The 22,684-nt window shown below is 39.2% G+C and overlaps 1 protein-coding gene across 3 annotated transcripts in view; it reads right to left on the reverse strand.

The window, feature by feature from the left end:
- LOC122794259 (plasma kallikrein-like) overlaps positions 1 to 22,684 on the reverse strand; it is a 943,559-nt gene that overhangs the window by 353,618 nt on the left and 567,257 nt on the right. For all 3 annotated transcript variants that reach the window (XM_044062509.1, XM_044062510.1, XM_044062511.1), the window contains exon 10: positions 8,528 to 8,640. In XM_044062509.1, the coding sequence (XP_043918444.1) occupies positions 8,528 to 8,640 (113 nt within the window). The remainder of the gene's footprint in view (positions 1 to 8,527; positions 8,641 to 22,684) is intronic.

Consider the following 22,684-nt stretch of genomic DNA (forward strand, 5'->3'; position numbering starts at 1 on the left):
AGTGATTAAAGTGTCTTATGTACAGAGAGACACAAAGTTATAACATACCAATATTTGCAGCCAGAAATGAGGGCAATATGGAAGAAAGATCACAGACAGCTGTAACAGACCTTCCAGTTACCATCAGAGAACATGGTGGGCATATCACAGCCATCCTCCTCATTGATACTACACCAGCTCTTGCAGGATGAGGAGGTGCTTACATCATTTCCAAAGAACACAGAAAATGCAACCAACAATGTGTGGGTGTTTTACAAAATAAGTCATTATCCTTATGTTCTTGGCGCCATTGATTATGCCAATATTGCCACCAAGGCTACATATGGTCCATACAGATAACAGTCTATCAACCAGAAGAGTTTCCACTCTGTCATCTGCCAGGTGGTGAGCAAAGTACAGGATATCGTATACAACGTATTTTACAGAGTGATAGTTTGCTCATCTAGCTCTTTCACCTGGCAAACCTCAACTCTAAGTTGTGTAGTACAAAAGAAAAATTACAAAAACTGTAACAAACCACTTGCTACATTTGCATCAAACGATTTTCTACCATGTATACCAAATATGAAGTGTTAAAGCAAGCACTTCTGTCCTGACCACAAAAGCAGTATAACAGCATTGGAATTCATTTCCATAATGGCATTTAGTAATGCCAGTATGGAATTGAATGCTGGTATGCACTTAACTGCCAGATTGCACCCCTTAACACCTTGCACCTGAGACAGCTGTCCCTTCACCTCCCCAGCTATGCTTCTTTGTCTGTGCTTCATCCAAACAGTTCTCAAAAACCCATATATGGCAGATGACATATGCCAGTGGTTTGTATGCGTCATTAATGCAACAGATGTTCCTCAATTGTGTAGTCTGTAGACTAATGAAATAATTTATTAGACATATTCATAACATCCTTCCCTGTGCTGCCAGTCCCTCAGTCAGTAGGCAGCTATGGAGCAACCTCTTTAACAGTAAATGGGTGTCACAGTTATTCACTCTCACCACCTGCTAAAGTGTCTGTGTACCCTTACCACAACATATATATATATATATATATATATATATATATATATATATATATATATATATATATATATATATATATATATATATATATATATATATATATATATATATATATATATATATATATATGTGTTATTTTCTCTGAAGACCAATATAAACATCTTCTATGCGATCCACTCATTATTCCTGAAAACATTTAATAGTGGCTTGGACATTGCTGTTGGTGGGTCTTGATGAAGAGAAAGAATTTGACAGAGTAATCTGGGATTTTATAAGTAGGTCAATGGAAGCATTTGCATTCCCTGGTAAGATAATAAGGTTAATTAAGAGGGTATATTAGGGATCAGAGGCAAAAACTAAAGTGGGGAGAGTTTCTTTCTAACAAGTTATGTTTGTACAGCGGAACTAGGCAGGGGCTCTTTCTCATTTGTTATTCGCATTATATTTTGAGCCAATGGCAAAGAAAATATGGGACTTAGAAACTCAATGATTTAATTGGTATGGATATTAAGAAACATTGGCTTTATTTGCAGATTATATTATTTTGTACCTGATAAAACCAGAAAAGGACATCTCAGTTTTGGGGAACATTCTGAGACAGTTTTGATTTTTTTCGGGATATAAAATTACTGAAGACAAAACAAAAGTTACAGCTATAAGTTATGTATCCACACATGAATTGATTAAGTATTACTCATATTTATGGGGTACAATAAAATGAAGTATTTAGGAGTATGGGTTAAAATAAGGTTTTGTTATGGCAGATAAGGATATGTGAAAAGAAACTAAAGAAAAGATACTGCAACAAACTGAGAAACTGGAAGCTCTTGTTTATAGATGTGGATAACAAGATACAAGCAGTGAAAATGTTTTGAGTCCATTTAGTTTTATATATAGCTCAGGCATATTTTTAGCAACCAGAGAAGAAACTACAGACAGTGATTAATAAAGAGTTAAAGGATTTTATCTGGGAGGGGAACAGGGCAAGTGTCAACAGGATAAGTTAATCCTTCCACTAGAAGAAGGTGGTTTAGGATTACATGATTTGAAGAGGTATTTTAGAGCTACACAGTTAAGGCTCATAACACAAGTATAAAGCATTAATTAAAAGTGGAAAGGGATGATGATGATGGCATAAGGAGGGAAATTTAAGAAATTAGAAGAGAATGTGATTTTGGAATCAGATCCTGAATGAGAATAGCAGCAGCAAAACATAATTATTATATTCATAAAGCAGAAGAAAGCATTCTAAGATCTAAGCCAAAACAAGTATGGAAAAAGGAGATTCTGCCAATAGGGATAATTGCAGTTAGGGATACAAAGGATAGGCAAGACGGGGCTGGATTTTACTGTAGAAAACTGGCAAAAGAACCAAGGTGTTAGGAGCAAATAAAGAGAGGGAGAAGATAATAGAATGGGAAAGCTAGAAACTGCCTTCCCTATCAGGGACTGACATCAGAGTGTAGACAAAGAGAAAGAGATAGGGAAATCCTAAGTAAAAGACTTGCTCAAGTAGAGTTTTAGTAGGGCATATACAATATTGCATGATAACTATAGGAATCGATCAGCGGAGACTAGAAAAGATTGTGAAGAGGGACTGGATAAAAACATTTTCAAGGAAACAATGGGAGGACATATGTACTGCTCTAAAATATGCAGCAAAGTCTAGAAGATTTGCGATTTTTGCTTGGATGTGTTTGTATAGTTATTTTTATAAATTAAGCAGACTCCAAAGAATTTTTCTTCAGGTAGATTGCAAATGTGGAAGGTGTGATAGGCAGGAAAGTAGTAATGGGGAACATATGTTTTAGGAATGTGATGAATTGGGAGACTTTAAAAACTCCCTGCAGAGTTGTCTGTCAGAAATATTGGGTGAGAAAATGGGTATAATTAACGAAATTATTTTTTGATCTGGGCTACAGAATCTGAATTGCCTAGACACAGTAGGGCCTTGTTATGTTTAATTCAGCTGGCTATAAAAATTGCAATTACTAGAAAATGGAAATCAAACAGTAAACCAACTGTATTTGACTTAGTGAATATTGTAACAGAGATAAAAGAACGGGAAGTGGGATATTTAGAAAAGGGCAGGAGCAAACTATATACAAAAAATGGAAGCCACGTGAACAGTACATGCAGAATAATGTTTTGGAGGGGGAGTGAGATATAAGGTAAGGCAGGAATTAAACAATATATTTAATGTTGGATTGATGACAATTGTATAAATGTGAGCATCACTATATATTACATTATGGTCTGTCATGTTCTAAAATGCACATGCATTCACAAAAAATGTGTCATTAGATTAAACCAAGTACATTAATCCAAACATTATCCTATGCACAAAAGTAAAAGAAAATATTTCAGTTCTACATATATCATAATCAGTGCACTTTTACAGTGCATCCCCCACTCCAACAGTCCAATATTAACATCTGTTGACTTAAATGTGGTTTTGTCCAGCCTTTCTTCTCTTTTCACACTGTAATAATGCCTATATATCTTAAAACTAAAAAAGGAAGAAGAAAAAAACACATCTGTTTTCTTTATTATTGTTATATACAACAATCACTAAAAATGTTTTGCTCTACGATATGCAATTTATATCATAAAGTGCTTTACAAAATACTGTTAAAAACAAAAATTGTTTTACTTGCAGTTACATTTTCCCTCATTCTCCCTCCTTTTTTTCCTTTCTGTGATCTTCCAAACATTAATCATATGAAGTGGGGCATATTCCTGTCATTCTCTTAACACATTTAACAAATTCAAAAAAATCCAATCTTTTTCAACCACTTTTTTCTTGCAAAGCCACAATTCACAAAAACAGTTGATGTTTTATAGTCTCACACTTATTCATTAATTTAATTGTTGCTCATCTTCTTCCTGTTCATCACCATCTTCTTACCTCAGACTCTGGTTCAAGTCAAAAGTACTCACAATTTCTTTGGTCAAGTGCTTCGATTTTTTTCTGTCGTTCAAGAAATTTCCTTTGGAACACTGGAAAAAGTTTCACTGGAAAAGTCTTTCTATGAGCCTTACCATCAAAACAATGAAAAGTAGAGTCTCCTTCTGTTTGATGGCACACCTTTTGTTGGACATACTTTTGTATTCCCCCCTTAGCCTGTTCTGCATCAAAAAGTGACTTTGATCCTCCAGGAAAAAAAATATTCTGAAGATAGCTGGATACAACTGCTAGAATTTCATACCTATCTTTTGACTTTTCCTGATTGCTGGGATATATATGCTTCTCTTTTGTCTGGTTTAGCATGAATAATATTTTTTCATAAACACTCTACTAACTCCAATTTTTTTAAAATTTTGCCCCTCTGCCACAGTTTATCAAGATCAATACTTTCTGTTGATATGATTGCATGTTTACTAATATAGGTCTTGACTGCTTTCTTATGGCCAGGTTTGGAACATACACTCAATATGCCCATTCAATAAACAAATCCTGCTGTGGAATACCTATCCAGTTACTTGTTTGTGCTTTATAAAATTAACACAATATGTTCTTTCCAGTTGCTGTTGTACAGAAGAAAATCTCAGGTTTTCTCTGTGTTCTCTGTCCTCTCTCATTTTTTGAAGCACCTTTTCTCGAGCAATCTTATACTCAAATGTTTCTTCTTTTTGAAATCAGATTTTTTGCAGTTTTCTCAATTTATCTGAATAGCTGTTTAAAGCTTCTTTCATTTTGTCCAGCCTTTTGTTGTTTGAGTTGATATACTCCTTCAGTGTTTCATTTATTTTAATAATCTCTGAACATATTTGATTAAAATGTTTTCCTATAAATTACTAGAAGTCATCTGTTGCATTAAAATTGGAGCTTGAATTGCTTTTTGCTGAACAGCTACAAGGTACTTCCCAGTCAATATTTTTTCTTCACCTTTTCTAGCTGATTTTTTTCAGGGTCTTTTAGTTTCTTCTTTGCAGTGGATCCAGACAAAGTACTTACTAGCCAGTAACTGAATTTCACTCAGGGTGGCAGTATTACTGGCTATTGTTTCTCAGTTTCAGTTTTCACACTGGGAGAGGTGAAGTTAACTGGTTGATCTGTGAATAGCCATCTTGGAAGTCACTGGGTTATAATGATTATTCCCTTAAATGTGTTGAGCTTTAATCTGGAAATGAGCATATTTACATTGTGGGATACTTGTAATTTGTGCTTGTAGAGTGATAACTTGAAAGTGATTTGGATAAATGACTGTACTATCTCCTGAGTTTTCTGTTTTCTGGTCATTTCTAATGGTGTTATATTCTGGTAGAATTTCAGTATCTTTGATGCTGGGTTTTAGCCAGGTTTCTGTGGCTACAATGATGTTTGGTTTGTGACAGGCAATGAAAGCATGCAGTTCTATTGTTTTACTGCAGATTATAGCAATAAAATTTAGTCCTAGGTTACAAAGATTACTTGGTAGAGGTGTAGTACTGATATGAAAAGTAGTGGAGACTGGAATAGTTGTTATGTACAGGCCCAGGGATAGGGTGTATTTCTCCAGAAAGTTTCAGGGGACATTTAGTTATTGAAGACAGAGTTAACCACTAGTTTGTTGATTTGATTGTTTTGTACAGCCTATAGCTAAGGTAGTTGAGTTTTAAATATTTTTGTTGGAAGTAATTAATGTGAGCTATATTAAAAAAGATTATGGCCTACAGTTGTGGGACTGAAGTGCTGCTATTATAGTGAGGCTGTAGGCTGCTATTGGATATAAAATTTCTGCTGATTGGTATGCAGTATTCTGTCAAGTGTGTTAGAATGAGAAGAGAGGTAATTTGGAGCAGTTTGCTGTACATTCATTTATGATAGGTAAGAAAGGATGTGGTTGAGATGATTAGTTTTATAACACATACAGTTAAGTTACATAGATGGGCTGATTATCTTAAATAAGTGATATAGCTATATATGATAACTCTTAATGGGTGGGGAATAGTACTGTGGTAGAGGGGATACAGAGTTTGGTAGAGTGGAGTAAATGAAGGAGGCAAAAGTGACACACAGCAAACCACAAACATCAATAAAACATTTAGCACTTTTGTTCCAGTATAGTGGACTTCATCAGAATACTTATACAAACCAACCAAACCCTTAAATACACATCACTAGTCACATATCTAATTCAAACTTTACAATTATAATTATAACAAAACCCCTTAATCACCTACCAAGGCACAAATTAACCCCCTCTCTCTGATAAATACTTTCTACCTATTAAAATCACAGTGTTTTTTATTAAACTGTCCTATATAAGGCAACTAAAATAAATGATAAAAACTGCAATAAATACAATAAATAAATCACAACAAAAAATTATTTTCCATATAAAACATCCATTTGACATCTTGTAATATATATTTGTTTGTTGTTACCCATATTGTGTTATAAAAGTTTCCTTAAATATTCACAAAAAGAAGTTAGCAGCAACTTCAATATAATATTTAGAGAGACATGCTCATGTTTTTTTTTTTGTGGGGGTATGTCCCTGAGGTTTGGAAACAGCTGTATTGGTGTTAATGCACAAAGAAGGCCCATCTGTAGACCTCTGGGATTATAACTACCCTTTTGCAAGGCCATGGACCAGATCATTATTAAAAAAATCTCATACAACAGGTCCAACAACAGTCTGGTTTAATCAAAGGCAGATCATGTCTATAAAACTTGGCAAACTTCATTGAGAAGGTTACAGAAGCAGTGGAGAATGGCCACTCAGTCCACACACCATACCTGGATCTGGCCAAGGCCTGTAACATTGTGTGCCATGTTGGCATTCTAAAAGAAGCTAAAATACTAAAGGTAGTACCTTATGTCATCAGATGAATTGCAAAACCGCTGAAGGACAGAACTTACACAGGTGAGGTGCCACTTGATGTAGACCTTACAAGCTGTGCAACATTGTCACCTCTTAGAATCACCCCGCTATCTACGTTGCAACAGTAGTTAGGAAATTCTTATATCTAGCATAGTTGCCATTCAAAGATAACTCAGATGGGACAAAAATGGTATTGTCCCTCTATTAAATAAATAAATAAATAAATAAAAGATTTTAGGACTTAAAGCCCTTAACTATCAAGACCAACTAAAATCACTGTCCTTATATTCTGTCTACATCTGAATCAAGGATGTTTACCTCAACAGTGGATGCAGATGGTTAAGATTGTAAGTTGTATTTCCTGTGGTACAGGGTTTGATGGCCTCAGTTATTATTTTTCTCCTGAGTGACCTTGAGCCACTTACTTTGAGTGACCTTGAACAACTCACGTAAGCAGTCATTGCTCCCAGGTCACCTGTGAAAATTGTCTGTGCATGCAGTAGGCCTACCAGGTTAATATATGGGTATTATTATTATTATTATTATTATTATTATCTCAACACATCTACAGTATAAATAAAATACACTGAAGGAACAGATTCATTATTCAGTTGTTGCCCCATCTCTCTGGAGCAACCTGGCCCTTCATGTTATGTAGAGTGGCACTCTTTCCTCCCTCAAGCCTAACCCTGTCAGTTGATGACTATTACAAGTTCTTCCCTGGCCTGACATGTTTGTCCCTTCTGGAAGGGGATGCGTCCTGACAGTGGTATTTGACAAAGCACACATACACGGTTGTCAGACTATCTTGCCTTGTACTTCCAATGCTCCAATGATCATTAACACTCTTTGCAAACAGTTTTAGTTTTTTTTTTCCCCAGTTATAATGCACATCCATGCTCACACTTTATTTCTATATCACTGAGAAGAGGTTCTACAAGCGGTACTGGTCCATTAATCTCATTACTTACCCCACAACTGCTCTTCACCATTCTCAACCTTCCAACAAGTGCAAAGTTTTACATGTTAGGGAAGGCAATCTGATAGTATACTCCTGCCAATTCTGATATAAAGGGTAGAGAAGGACAGCAGGTCAGAAAATACTCATTATGCATTTCCTATAATTTCTCAGTGAGATAATATCAATATTAAAGTGTTTGGTGTATACTCACATTACATACTTTTCCCCAGTGACTATCAGAAATGCTTGCTTCTGCTGTCTTTAAAGGTGCTCATTGCATATAATGTAAGGAACAAGTCCACAACAAGTGCTTATTGCAGAGAAGTGCATTAGTGTCTTACAGTCACTTGCTTCTTGCTAACATGAGTGTGCAAGTAACAGGCAATACTTCATGAATTAAGGAGGCACAGGTAAGCTATTACATACTGATGTGCACACATCAGCTGTCTGTGAGCTTATGTATGTCAGGCTGAATTTACATTCATTATTTTTAGTCTTTTTCTAAGAAAAGGAAAACTATCCAGTTTTATATAAGATTATATACAGTATTTTCTGGAAAAAATAACCTATAAAAAGTAAACTGTTGCAGTACAGTTTGGGCAACAAAGTATTCTACAATTATTAATACATTATCTGTACATTGACAGATTTTTGAACTACTTCACCATGGGTAAATTAATGTATAAAACATATTTGCATGCCCATGTTATACAGTAAACTTACAAAAAGAACTTACCCAGTTTGATTCTACTTCTGCACATCCTTAGTGAAAAGCCTGAGATATCCCCTACGCTTTGTTGTATTCCAGAAGGCAATCCATTTGAGGACATTTTCAAATAGCATTTGCATCTAGAAATAATCAAAACATTGAAACACTACAGCTATTTGTCCTTATCTACATTTATAAGCTATTTCTCTTTTTGTATGTAACAGAATTAGGTATGAATTTCTACCAATATGTTTTAGTGAAAGGAATATGCAGTAAAACATCAAAACAATGAAGCATATCAAAATATTGTAAATATGATTAATATTTACAACATAAACATAAATGCCATCTTCATTTCTTTTCTGGTAACATATTCTAAAATTTCAAATCTTTGATTCCTTACATTATTAATATACAACACCATCTAAATTCTGCTGTCTATATTACATATTATTTCACATTATTTGACAAAGATGGAAAATCATTTTCTGTACTTGTGTTATTCACATCAATTGGAAATGTATAGTTTACTGTCTAAACTATGCTTTCCACATTCTGCATTATTTCATATTTTTATACTTGCTGAAATCAGTTTCTGTACTTTTATATTTTTAACTGACAATGGGCAGAATTCATAAAATGCTTATGTACTGTAAGTCTGTTAAATTTTGTAATCTTGTACGCAATGTGTATTTGAGATAAACATGTCATATTGATACACACGAGTTATAGATGATATGTGTGACACCCCTGCACTGGCCCAGTAATCAAGGAGCCTCAATCCTCACCACTAACACCGGTGAGGGACGTGCACATTGGGAGGATGACAAGTACGCACACAGTAAAGTACAATTTCCCTTAAGAGCACACAGTGATCACAATCCATCTGGGTCTGGTTTCTCCCTCTCTCTCCATATCCCCAACAAGACTCCCCACTGGCATAGCTACAGGGTTAAGATCTCAGCCAAGTGGTCAAACCAAAACCTCCAGCATCCTCTCTGTCCAACCAGGGCTTTGTGTCCCTGCTGAGACACACACTTTGAGATTTGATTTATATACAATCACACAGACTCCTGGGGAAGGCTGGCACAGGTTTACCAGCTATGCCCCCTTCTGCCCAGACTATAAGGTAGTACCAGCTGCCACCAACCATTCTTTATCAGCTACTATAAGGCCCTTTCGAAAGGGTGACCAGTTCTATTGTGTAATGTTACTATTATCCAAATGGTAAGTGTGAACAAACTTTTAAGGCTCTTTAAGAGTGGCCGGTAGAGTGTCACCAAATACATATGCAAGTACTCTAAGAGCTTAAATATCTCTAAACAAACCAGCCACAATTAAAAGGTTTAAATATATTTAATAATATGGAGAAGTACAGAGAATGCCAGAAGGAGTTGCATTGTGTCTTTGTGGATTTAGAGAAAGCATATAACAGGGTGCCTAGAGAGGAGTTGTGGTATTGTATGAGGAAGTTGGGAGTGTCAGAGAAGTATGTAAGAGTGGTACAGGATATGTACGAGGGTAGTGTGACAGCGGTGAGGTCTGCAGTGGGAGTGACGGATGCATTTAAGGTGGAGGTGGGATTACATCAAGGTTCAGCTCTGACCCCTTTCTTATTTGTAATGGTGATGGACAGATTGACAGACGAGATCAGACAGAAGTCCCCGTGGACTATGATGTTTGCAAATGACATTGTGATCTGTAGTGAGAGTAGGGAACAGGTAGAGGAGACCCTGGAGAGGTGGAGATATGCTCTAGAGAGAAGAGGAATGAAGGTCAGCAGGACTAAGACAGAATATATGTGTGTGAATGAGAGGGAGGATAGAAGAATGGTGAGGATGCAGGGAGTAGAGGTGGCGAAGGTGGATGAGTTTAAATTCTTGGGATCAACAGTTCAGAGTAATGGTGAGAGTGGAAGAGAGGTGAAGAAGATAGCACAGGCAGGATGGAGTGGGTGAAGAAGAGTGTCAGGAGTGATTTGTGACAGACGAGTACCAGTAAGAGTGAAAGGGAAGGTCTACAAGAGGGTAGTGAGACCAGCTATGTTATATGGGTTGGAGACAGTGGCATTGACAAAAAGGCAGGAGTCAGAGCTTGACATGGCAGAGCTGAAGATGTTATGATTTGCACTGGGTGTGACAAGGATGGACAGGATTAGGAATAAGTATATTAGAGGGTCAGCCCAGGTTGGAAGGTTTGGAGACAAAGCCAGAGAGGCAAGATTACATTGGTTTGGACATGTGCTGAGGAGGGATGCAGAGTATATTGGGAAAAAGTTGCTAAGGATGAAGCTGCCAGGTAACAGGAAAAGAGGAAGGCCTAAGATAAGGTTTATGGATGTGGTGAGAGAGGACATGCAGGTGGTTGGTGTGACAGAGCAAGATGCAGAGGACAGGAAGACATGGAAACAGTTGATCTGCTGTGGCAACCCCTGATGGCAGCAGCTGAAAGAAGAAGAAATAATAAAAGCACAAGACAATACTCAATAACTCAACACAGTGAGAACAGCGTTCAGAATCACAGGAAATATTTTAAAACAACATTGCAGGACAGTCTCACATAAATACAGAAAACATCCAGACTGATCTTACTATATTCCTATCTATCTCTAACAGAAACTCTGTTCTAAATAACTTACTTGTAGAGCCAGGCAAAAGCAAGTGCTGAATGGCTGTTTACAGGTCCAAAGACAAGATATACAATGCACAGACTCACTTTCTGAGATAGTTCTTAAATTACTATCAAATATTTCTGCTGGGATATCTTATGTTACATCATTCTTGTGACCTCTGACTGAAAAATACTTATCCCTCAGAAGTTGCCTGGAACTGGAAGTCATAAAACCAGTTAAATACTTTTAACCTTGAAACCTGTAATTATTTCTGTTTCCAGAAAATAAAAAGAATGTCTAGCTGCAGATATTCTGTCTCTTTGCTGTATTAGCTAACTTTATAGCACATTGTAAAACTCTTTACTTATTTTCTCAGAGTTTGCAAGTTAACTCTGTATGTTCCAACTTCTACCATGAAAACATACATTTGCATAGGCATATAACCCATATACATTTCTGCTCTTCATCAGCAGGGTGCACTGTGATTACATTTTTGAAGTTCAGTACATAACATACAGTTTACTTACATTTGTAAGACAAGCCTATGGATAATATTAATATTTACAAATGACACAGGATTATTTACAAAATTCTAGCTACTTGGGCTGGCAGCCTCACAATTCTCCCTCCCATGACAACTCAAGCTAGTTTTTCAAGTGACCCTTGAAAAATGTTGCTTGAGCCTATCTGGGAATACTTTTCCCTGTTCGCTGTCTTGAGATCCCATCTGCGTTGGCATTGCTAACCCCACTGCAGTGCTGCACTGTCATATCATATGCTATCAATCCTTGGCTCCACCTTAGTAACTTGTCATTTTGCTGACTTGCTCGATGTAGCCATGTTAAGGGATTATGGTCTGTAGCTACAGTGAATTTCCCTCCATACAGATAATGCTGAAGTTTCTGCAGTGCCCACACTATGGCCAGACATTCCTTTTTTGCAGCTGCATAGCATTCCTCCTGGCTGCAAGTGTGTGGTCTGTCTGGGTCTCCCCCAGGCTACCAGACCCACATGCTGGTCTCCAAGCCTGACTGTGTATAACTGCATGAACACACAGTACTGCATTGTCACAATCATTCCCTATCAGGACATCTGCAGGGATATCCTCAAACACACCTACTTGCTGGCTTCCTTTTCCACCCTCCCAGTCAAGGCGAACCCTAGCCAAAGGTATTTGGAATGGGGTCCCTCCTAAAGCTCTGACTGGAGTAGACTGCCCAGGCAAGTAGTGCTCCTCTGTAACCATTGCAGGCTTCACAGTGGTTATGTCAGAGGCTGTGTCTCTGTTAGCAATGATCTCTTTGCCATTCACTAAGATAAGATATAAACTCTTGTGGTAGTTTGGTACCCTTGTTGTCTCGAGACAACTTACTGTTGGTATTTTGTCATTCCCACTTACTGACTCTCCCACCTTTTGTTCCCCACTTTGCCTCCGTGGACATCTATATGCTACATGGCCCCACTGGTTGCATTTAAAACATTTAAACATATGTCCTGGACTTGTACCTGGCTAGTGGCTTCCCTGCTACTGGCAGATTCTGTTGGAGCCATTTGGGCTGCCGACCATGGGTTCCCATAGAACCATGATCAGCACTGGGTGTCCCTTTCCTGTTCAGGGATGCCCTGCTTGCTAGGTATAGGTCTCTCTTCTTCCCCAACTCATCTACATTAAGGCATTGTCTATCAGCTAACCAGATTCTCATATCCTCAGGCAAAGTGCTAAGGACTTGTTCCCTCACCAAAAGGTTTGCCAGCCCTTCAAAAGTGGTGACCTGACATCCACTCACCCATCTATGAAAATAAGTGCTTTGTTCAACAACATATTCACACACACTTTCATCTAACTTCCATCTGTGCTTACAAAACATTTTCCTATAAGCTTCAGGTGTTAACTTAAAACATTCTAGCAAACAGTGTTTTACAACATTATAATTTAAGCAGTCATTATCAGACAGTTTGGAAAGAGCAGTTAAAGGTTTATCATGGAGTAAGGGGGTCAGGAACAATACCCAGAGCCCTTGGTCAACATCATACTGTTTACATACCCTCTCAAACATATTTTGTCTCCTTCTATAAATTGTGGAAGAAATTTACTGACCTTTGTTGCTTCTGGGGTTCGCTTATTCCCTTCTCCATTACCTCCATGACTCTGGTGAAGAGTCAGCATCTCCTTTTCATGCTGCCTCTGCTTCTCCTTCTCCTCAGCTTCCAGGCATCGCAGTTTCTCATTTTCCTCAGCCTGCAGATGTCTCAATCTCTCTGCTGCTTCTATTTCCAAATGCTTGGCCTCCAACTCAAGTCTGTTTAACTCCAGATGGATTTTTAAGTCCTCTGTGGAAAGGTTGAGCTGTCCATTCTCTGAGAGTTGTACATCTCTACAGCTAGTCTGATTGTCCTCCTGGTGGCCATTCTCTGATAGAGCTGTGACTAAAGCTGCAATCATGTCTGCTTTAGTCAGATTGGCATGCACCAGTCTTTTAGCCTGTCACATCTCAGCCAACTGACTCCTTGTCAGCTTGCCATACTCCTCTGCTGACATGCTTGCCTGCTCTCCCTGACTAAGCTAACAAAAAAATAAAACAATTATGATATGAACTATGAATGTTCACTGCATGGCTGATTTAGAGTACAAAGACACCTTCAGTGATCACTGTACATAAGCTACAGGAATTCAATATCTACACCACTACAAGAGAATTAGTATGTGATGTGGCTAACTCACCACTGTCAACCAATTAATATTTGATGTGGATATCTCACCACTGCCAAACAATTAATATGTGATACCCCTGCACTGGCCCAGTAATCAAGGAGCCTCAATCCTCACCACTAACACCAGTGAGGGACATGCACATTGGGAGGATGACTAGTACACACATAGTAAAGTACAATTTCCTGAAGACCACACAGAGATCATCGTCAGTCTGTATTCTTTTAGTGAGGAACCTCTGTGGATGTTCCAGTTGTTGGATATGACTTGTTAGGTACATACCAAAGGGTGCATTGTACTCAATGATAGGTCTGATGAATGCCAAATACAGTGGAACAATGACTTCCTTGGACTTAGATGCCATACCTTTCTTTATAATTTGTGCAACATAGAATGATTTCCTCACCACTGTAGACACGTGATGATCAAAGGCTAGATGACTATCTATGTGTGTCATACCTCTCAACTGTACAGATTTTCAAAGAATGTCTAGATTTTTGCTTCATATTTTTGGTCTGTTTTTCATAAAATTGTGGTTGTCTAGCAAATCGCTGGCACATTATTGAGGGTTGAAGTCACAAAATAATGATGTAAACTTGAATGTCAGACTTTGTACCCTTCAGAAAAGTCATGCTAATGCAAAACCTGCTGTTCTGTCAATTTTCTAAGTTTGTAATAGCAATAATTAAAATGTGCCCCTATTTTGGCCATTTGTTCCCCCATTATTTATGGCTTTGTCCAGGTTTCTTGCTCAAAGAGTAAAAAACACTGAAAATAAAATAGAACAACAAAAATCACAAACCAGTGACCACCAAACAAGTTTATTCTCTCTCTGACATCTCAGCTCTTGCTCAAAGAGGTTGAGAGATATGATGTGTGTCCCTAAGTCCCTGACTACTGGGTCAACTCTAAGGGTTGTGTTGTCAATATGATACTTACCAGGGAAGGATGACTTCCCAAAGGAAACTATTATGCATTTCCTGGCATTTAGATTTAGTCCATGGCTCTGACACCAGTTATTTGTCTCTATCAGCCCCTCTTGGAGAACATTTGTGTCAGTGAGAGATTCAATGACACCTCATAATTTTCAATCATCTACAAATTTAGTCAGCCAGAGACCACTGACATTGGCCTTGACTTCTGAGAAGTAAATGCCAAAAAGGAGCAGTCCAAGGACTGATCCCTGAGGGACTCCACTTGTAACTGGCCTCTTTTTAGAGGTGGACTCCACAATTCTAACTTTGTTTGTCCTGTCTGTGAGCCAGTTGGCTATCCACTGGGAGACATATGGGTCTGTACCTAACCTCTTGAGTTTGTCAACAATGCTAGAGTGGGATATTGTGTCAAATGCCTTGGCCAGGTCAATGTAGGCAGTGTGAACGATTTTGCCCTCATCCATTGCTTTGGTGACCTTCTCAAAGAAGTTCACCTGGTTGAGTAGGCAGGATCTGCCCTTGACGAAACCAAACTGGATTGAGTCCAGTGTATGGAAGTTTACTATATCTCTTTTGATCATCTCCATGATAAGTCTTTCCATGGCTTTACATATAAGACTAGTGATACTTATGGGTCTGTAGTTTCCAGGGTCTGTAGATGACCCACCTTTGTGCAGAGGGATGACTATTGCCTTTCTCCATTTATGAGGCATGAAGCCTGTTTGGAGGCTACAGTTAAATAGTAATTCCAGAGGTCCTGATAGGTCATGTTTCATGGTATTTAAAAGGTATCCTGGGATATTGTCCGGCCCCATTGATGCAGTGTTCTTAGTCTTAGAGAGAGCATTAAGGACCTGTTCCCTAGTGATAATAGAGAGAGTTATATCTGATGATATTTCTTGAAGGAAGGTTGAGGGGAGAGAGGAGAAAGCTGAAGCTGAATTTATCAGCCAAGAGGTTTGCTATATCTTCTAGCTCAGTATAGGTGGCTCCATTTACAATGAGCTCTGCATACAATTCTGTATTGTCTTTGAGGTTGCAGACAGTCTAGTGCATGTAGAACTTCCATTGTGATCCCCATTCATAAATGGACATCTACAACAGACCGCATAGAACTATCAATCTAATTAGTTTAGTCTAGTTTACAAGGGAGTAGAGCATATTATACTCGACTTCATAAACTGTTATCAAAAATGGCATACACCCAGTACTCCAACAATTTTTATTTTTTTCACAAGGAGATCATGCCTACTCAACATAGTAAACTTTTTTTGACAGGAATGTAGAAACTGAGAATAGTGGTCATTCAGTCCTCATAACCTGTCGTCACTTGCAAAGGTATTTGATATCATTCTTCCATTCTGATACTGTAAATAAAATAAGAGCTCTAAATGTAGACCTATCCATGGTAAGGTGGATAGCAAAATAAATAAAAGATAGAACCCACATAGTTTAAGCAGCAGGTGGCACCTCAAAAAGCAAGAAGATAACTAGACATGTCCAGCATGGATTTCTTATGGGAACCCTCCTATTTGTCATATTCTTGTCCAACTCATCAAACAGAAAATTCAGAACTCTATTTAAAGGAGTTTACTGATGACCATAAGCTTGATGTAATTGTCCAGGCAAGCCTTGATACAATGTCACTACAACAGGAACTAACCTTTACTAACATATGGTGGGCAGAAAAAGGGCTAAAATGAAATGCAAAATGTGTAGCATTGTTGCATTTTTGAAAAAAATCTTCAGGCGAAATTAAACCGTATCTGGCACCCCATTCTAAATTAATATAGTAAGCCTTGGCACCTGGGTTGACAACTCTCGCTATTTTTTTCATCATGTTGCAGTAGTAGTTAAAAATTCCTTCTGTTTTGCACAACTGATATCCAAAGGCATCTCATCCATGTCAAAATTGTCCCATGCTGTTCTGTGTCCTAACTAGACCAATTACAGAGTACAATGTACACATTAAAATGTACATGTGCACACTCATTGCACAGCTAGGAAGACCTTAGCAGTTCCTATCCAAGATTGCTGGTGTAAAACCTCCTGAACTACCAAGACAGGCTTGAAGCCCACTCTTTGTACTTAATTTGTGCAGACTCTTATATGTAAACCTATCTTCTGCATTTCATTATGTCAAGAAACATATCCTCCTTGAACTACTACATTTTTGCAAGACAAAAAGCTTCAAGAATACTAGCTCTAATGATTTGAATCCCCAACAACATATAAACAAAGCATGCTGAAGACACATTTTTTCTATACGTTTCCTCCATCTATGGAATAAACTACCCTTATACAGTAAACAGACCAACACCATCACATCCTTTGAGACTAACCTTGGTGGTTGAATGGGTATCCATAATTTCATCTCTGGTCTGGTGTTTTCTCCTGTCTACCTGATGAATCTGGGCATCTTGGGGCAATGCAGTAATTGCCTCATGTACACAGAACCCTCTCCTCCTACCACCCAACATTACAACCTGTGAGAGATGCACTTATATAGCCAAACTGGAAGCAAAGCTCTCTTCACCCAAGACTGGACTAGACAGTCAAGAGGAGAAGGTAAACACTTGCACCACACCACACTCAGCACATAGTCCCTCAAAACCTACACCACTAAAACACACACATAGAAACACAAAACACACACCTACATTCGCGGATGCTCTCAGTGAAAACCTGCCCAAGCAACAGGGACCTCCAAAGCAGAAACACAAGCAACCTCCACCCCCCAACACAACCCAAATGACACATAGCCCACAAACTCAGTGTGCCACTCAACCACAGCCCATAAGGCATAACAACGTACCCAACACTCTAGTCATAGGTGACTCTATAGTCAGGCACACTGATGTTCCACTCACCAGGCTAAACAAGGAGAAAGTTACTGTCAGCTGCCTGTCAGGTGCCAGGATCCACCACATAATGCATGCACTCAGGTCACTCCAAAACAAGTACAAATATGACTCTGTCATTGTCCATGTTGGTGTGAATGACCTGAGACATACCTACTTGGACTACATGAAAAGGGACATGGAGGAGCTGTCCGATCTTGTAGCCCAGGCAGGTATGACCCTAGCCCTGAGTAGCATCTTGCCATCACCCAGAATGATACCACAGTACAAGGACAAAATGATTGACTTCAACAATTGGCTAAGCTTCTGGTGTCATTCTAAGGGGATCCAGTATCTGTCTGCCTGGGATGACATGATCGACAAGCCACAATGCTTTGCCAGAGATGGCCTGCACCTGCCGCCCCTGGGATTCTGGATACTGGCTAAGGCTCTAGCCACCCCTATAGTGCCTTTTTTAGGCAAGGCTCAAATGACAAATTCACCACCCTAACAGGTACAGGCAAGAAGAATCTGAGGGTATTGCTACTCAATGCTAGAAGTCTAAACCTCAAAATGCACTCTCTCGAGGCACTCCTTAAAATGGAGAACATCAACATCTGTGCAGTGACAGAGACCTGGTTCAAGGCTCCAGAGAATACCCTTGCATTACCAGGCTCTAATTCATACCACACCTTTCAGCCACCTAACCTGGACTGAAACACTAAAGGCGGAGGCGTGTCCATATTCATTAAGGATATCCACACCTCCAGGCTAGTTGCTCAGCATAATGCATCCGAGATTATCCAAGTGCAACTAACTCTGGGCAAGACCGCAATCCAAATTGTAGCTTGCTACAGATCCCCCACCATGACCCAGGATTCCCACTCCTCATTTCTTAATACACTGGAAAATATTAGGGTACAACCTAACACTCTAATAATGGGTGATTTCAACTACCCTACCATTAACTGGGAAAACTACTCATGTACCAACTCTTGTGCTCAACGTTTTCTGGAATTCATAAATTCCAATGCCATGGATCAACTTATCCACACCCCCACCAGGGGCAGCAATATCCTAGACCTGGTTATTACCAACATGGGCAACCGGTGCTCCACACCAGAGGTCAATTCCACGTTGGTCAGATCCGACCATAAGCTAATCACCCTAGACATCCACATCCCTCCCCCACCCCCATTAGGGAAACCACAGTAAAAAATATCTCCAAAGCCAACTTCACACTTCTTAAGACAGAAGTGGCAAACTTCACGACACCCATGCTGACGGACAATAGAGGTATGACTGCTGAATCCTACACAAATGCACTTTATAAGCACTTACATGAGTGCATGGATCGTGCAATCCCTAACAGAACCAAGATGCTATCCTCCAAAAAAAGGAAGCCAATCTGGTGGTCCCCTGCCATAAACAAACTCTAGAACAGAAGAAAGAAATTGTTGCAAAAAAGAGTAAAATCCCATGATTGGAGAAACTCCCTGGTCAGGTTCAGTAAGAAGCTGAGATCCCTCATAAAATCCTCCAAAGCTAGTTATGAAAACAAAATCGCCACTGACTCTAAAGACAACCACAAAGCATTCTATAGCTTTGTCAAGAATCTCAATGGCAACACTCAGATCTCCTCTGAGTTACAGCACAATGGCACTAAATATACAGAACCAAAGGATATTGCCAACATCCTGGCAGATAGGTTCAGTGCTAACTTTATCCCTCTGTCATCCCCTAAAGGGCCCATCTCTATACCAGAAGAATGCAAAGTTCCTGTAATCACGGCTGCACAGGTAAAAAACACACTATCCAAAGTCAAGAACACAGCATCCATGGGACCTGATGACATCCCAGGCTGTGTTCTACATGAACTACAGAATGAACTGGCACCCCACCTAAGTACCATGTTCAATCATAGCCTCACCTAAGGCTATGTACCCACTGAATGGCACACAGCGACAGTTATCCCACTCCACAAAGGGGGAGCCACCACAGACCCCGGAAACTACCTCCCTATTAGCCTAACGAGGCTGGTCTGCAAGGCTATGGAGCGTATCATCATGGAACTTATAAACAATGACATTGGTAATCTCCAAACTCAGGACACCACCCAGTTCGGGTTTGTAAAAGGCAGAACATGTCTCCTAAATCTGATAGACTTATTTGAGGCAGTCACCAAAGCTGTAGATGAGGTTAAGGTGGTTCACACAGCCTATCTAGATCTTGCCAAGGCTTTTGACACCATCCCCCACTCTGGAATTATAGATAAACTCACTAAACTAGGTATAAGTCCCTATGTCACAAGATGGGTTGCCAACTGGCTCACTGACAGAACCCACACTGTGAAAGTAGCAGACTCCAAATCCAGCTTCAGACCAGTGACAAGTGGAGTACCACAGGGTTCAGTCCTGGGTTCTCTCCTGTTTGGTATCTACTTCTCTGAAGTACAGGCCAACACAGAAGGTCTTTGGCTAATGAAGTTCACAGATGACTGCAAACTAGGAGCCATAATCAAAACTCCAAAAGATGTGGACATCCTACAAAAGGGCCTTGCTGAGACAGATGCCTGGTGTCAAAGCCATGGCCTCAAGCTCAATGCCAAAAGTGCATTGTCATTCCTTTGGTAAAAACTCAGTACCCATGAACTACCACATAGGTGGTAGTCTACTTAACACCAAAGTGTGATAAGAGACCTTGGGACACAGGTGGACAGTAGTCTCTCCTTTGATAATCACATCACCACAGTAGTCAGGAAATCCTTCTATGTGGCACACCTCATCACAAAAGGTTTCTCATCCAGGAAAAAAGAGGTCATTGTTCCCCTCTACTCATCACTCATTAGACCCATTATAGAGTACAATGCCCCTTTTGGTATGTACCTCACAAGACATCTACAACAACTGGAAAGGCCACAGAAATACCTCACAAGGAGGATTACTGGCCTCAAAGAGATGCCCTATGCAGACCATCTCAAAAAACTGCTGCTTTGCTCCGTTGCATATCACCTGCTCAGAGGCGATCTCTGCCTAACACACAAAGCTATGACAAACCCAGAGCTTTTAGACATGCTCCACTTAAAGAAATCCCAATCCCTACGAGCTACATGCTCTAGGGACCTAAACCTCGTCAGCACAATAAACAGAATATGCTGGAGGGATAGATTCCTGCCCCAGAGACTTCCCATACTCTGGAACAAACTACCTATCTATATCAAACAAAGCTCCTCATTAGCACTGTTCAAGAAAAATCTTGATGATTGGATGGAAATAGGAAATTCACCCCGGGATCACTTCTGTGGCTCTGCTCGACAGTGGCACAGGAAAATAATTTTCTTGGGTGGCGAAAGCCAGGGTACCTTTGGCTAGGCTTATATAGGCCCTAGGGCCAATAGCCTAGTACCTACCTATGAACCTATGATTTGGCCTCCAAGAATTGGAAGGTGGATCATGTAGGTACATATTGGTAAGGCACACAGTTTCATGTTTTTTCTAATTCCTGTTACCATATGATGCTGTGATCTTATAAACAGTCCTCCAGTGTCCTCCCTAATAGTTTTTATTACATATTAATACTTTCACATCATTAGCATATTTCAACACTGCCCTTGCTTTTGGGCTTGTTTTGAGGAAGAAGAAAGTTCAATATGTATTAATAATGTAGTCAGACATCTTGCGATCTGGTTTACTAATTCCCTCTCCTTTAACCACTATGTCGCAACAGCAGCAGAAAATCCTTCTATTTAACACAACTAATATCTAAAGGCATATCATCTATCTCAAAAGAAGGTATCATCCCTCACTGTCCCCTTTTGGATGTACTTTTTTTGACATATTAAACAACTGGAAAGGCCCCAGAGTTTCCTATCCATGATATCTGTTCAACTAAAGATCTTGTGCTACCTAGAAAGACACAAAGTGTTATCTTTTTTACTTTGTTTCTTATAGGCTCACGTCTGGTGATCTATAGTTACAGACCCCATCTTACTTCACAAGTCACATTGATCACTAATACCACTAATATCTAGCCTAGGGACTTAATTCTCCAGCAACACATATGTAAAGTATGCTGCAGAGGTAAATTTGTTATCCAGTGCCTAGTCTACATGTAGAACAGACATCCCTACAAGTTAACCAAAGTGACACCCAAGCATCCTTCAGATTAAACCTGGATAACTGGATGGGTACCCATAAATTTAATTCAGCACTGAATTGCTTTGCTTTCTTTGATAATGGGTGTACAGCCTAATAGTGGGTATTAGCAAGGTGTACATTTCTTTGTGACTGAATTGCACTGAGTTTCTTTATTATCCTATTATTATTCAAAGAGGCTAATTTTAAACAACATGCCTTTTTTAGTGCATAAAAGTTAAAACACAGGCATACCCAGGGCAGGATAGTAAAACAGAAACAAGTGCAGGCTGAAATAGATGACCTGTGTATTTGGACATACCTGTCATGCCATTACATCTAGTCAAACTCCACCACTGAAGAGATATTTGTGATCATAAGGACATATTTATCACAGTATACATTTGATAGTACTGTATGTAACAGTATGTGCATTATACAACTAGCTGTAGAAGTATCTGTTGTAATACAAACACAATCACAATTAAGTTTGTAAGTTGGAAAGTATACCTGTCATGTTAATTGTGTCTGTGATTCTCTGTCATGTGCAAGTATTTGTGTCTTTATAACACCAGATAATTAGTTAACTGTATATTATTCGACCCTACTGCCCTAACACCTTCCAGTCAGTATTTGCCATATTGCTTGCATGCTCTCCACAGTTCTACACATGGCCAAGCAATGTGATAGTCATGTGGCTCAGAGTTTCCTTCTACAACCATAAACATTCAAATTTCAGTATTTTTGTCCTTCCTTCTCAGTCTACGGACAGACATTACTGTTCCTGCAGTGCACAGGTCATCCATACATCAAAGTCTTACTTCATCAGGTTCTAAATAACCTGGAATGCACTGAGAAGTGGCACAGGCCTTCTCATCTCCCTGTAGCCTGCCACTGGCTAACAAAGAAAAAGCATGTGCACACATAAGTAGTTTCCAAATTAACCAGAATTACG

Source organism: Protopterus annectens, chromosome 2.part1 (genome assembly GCF_019279795.1).
Source record: "Protopterus annectens isolate FY-2018-M chromosome 2.part1, PAN1.0, whole genome shotgun sequence".
In the NCBI taxonomy this organism is placed as follows: Eukaryota; Metazoa; Chordata; order Ceratodontiformes; family Protopteridae; genus Protopterus; species Protopterus annectens.